This window comes from Etheostoma cragini, chromosome 19 (genome assembly GCF_013103735.1).
Source record: "Etheostoma cragini isolate CJK2018 chromosome 19, CSU_Ecrag_1.0, whole genome shotgun sequence".
NCBI lineage: Eukaryota > Metazoa > Chordata > Actinopteri > Perciformes > Percidae > Etheostoma > Etheostoma cragini.
In genome coordinates this window covers 1,165,850-1,167,116 of record NC_048425.1, presented here as the reverse complement: position 1 = coordinate 1,167,116, position 1,267 = coordinate 1,165,850, and the positions used below count along the sequence as shown (strand labels likewise).

General features: G+C 47.1%; 1 protein-coding gene across 1 annotated transcript in view; it reads left to right on the top strand.

The window, feature by feature from the left end:
- LOC117935180 (broad substrate specificity ATP-binding cassette transporter ABCG2-like) overlaps nucleotides 1-1,267 on the top strand; it is a 17,738-nt gene that overhangs the window by 14,775 nt on the left and 1,696 nt on the right. The window contains exon 10 of the mRNA XM_034857318.1: nucleotides 8-193. Within this exon, the coding sequence (XP_034713209.1) occupies nucleotides 8-193 (186 nt within the window). The remainder of the gene's footprint in view (nucleotides 1-7; nucleotides 194-1,267) is intronic.

The following is a 1,267-nucleotide window of genomic DNA, read 5'->3' as shown; positions in this document are numbered from 1 at the left end:
CGTGCAGGCCACCATCATGAAGACGCAGGCGATGGTCATGTAGATGTTGGCGACGGCGACCACCGTCTGGTCGGCGGAGATGGCGAGCGCCATGGCGGTGGCGGTGTAGGCGACCATGACGATGCTGAACATGAAGATGAAGAAGGCCGCGGCCGTCGCCTTGAAGCCTGCACGGGGAACATCAGCGGACCCCGTTAGTCTCAAACAAATCCCCCCAAAACCCCCAGGGGCTAAATCCTGCCCCTCTAGATTCTTTCAGGAACAAGGGTTCAAGTCCGCAGGTTGGATTCAGTTCAGGTGCTACCCTAAGACATGTTCGTGCGCTGTGTTTTGTCTCCATAAGGTTAGTGTCTAGCAGAGATCGGCCTGCAAAATAGAGACCAGGTCTCAGACTGCTACTGGAGAAGATCTGCACCCCAAAACAGGACATGTCCCTGACCCACCTCGGCCCTGGTTCTCAGAATCAAGCTCACTCGGCAGAGCCATGGTGGGACACGTTGGACCAAAACAACCCATCATAAGGTCTCAGTGGACCATGAACGAGATGCTTCTTATTTAGAAGTGAACCTTATAATCCCACTGGCACCAAGCAGACCGGGTGTAATGCTTTAGATCTTTTAGCTCAAAATCTAATGAATTTAACACACATGATTAATATATCGCACGTACGTTAAATATTATGTTTATGAGCAAACATGACATGAATACTTTTTTTTCAACATAACCTATGAAAACGTACAAAAGTGTGAAAAAACACCCGTTTCCAAAAAGCGAAGGTGAAGTCTCCATTAAATCCCGTTGTTAATTAGTGATGAATTATTGATCGATTAGATCATTTGAGCTCCCGATGCAGTCTCGGTACCCACCGACCATGAAGTACGCCACGCAGGTGAAGAGCATGGCGGGGATGGTCCGCAGCGTGATGATGTCAGACAGGATCTTAGACAGGAAGTACACGGACACGCGGTAGTACCCGCTGATGTACTCGTGACTGGAGAGAGAGAGAGAGAAATATACAACAGAAGCTTCATTGATAAACTTCAGAAAGATTAGATTTCTGTTTGAAAACGCCCGAATGGGAAGAAATGGGAGGGTAGGTCTCACTAGAGGGGGGGGCAATATGGCGATATTATATCGATATCGTGATGTGAGACTAGATATCGTCTTAGATTTTGGGTAATATGACATAAACGTTGTCTTTTCCTGGTTTTAAAGGCTGAACCTACCAGACTGTTGTAACTGTTCTAGTATATATCTTTACCCACTT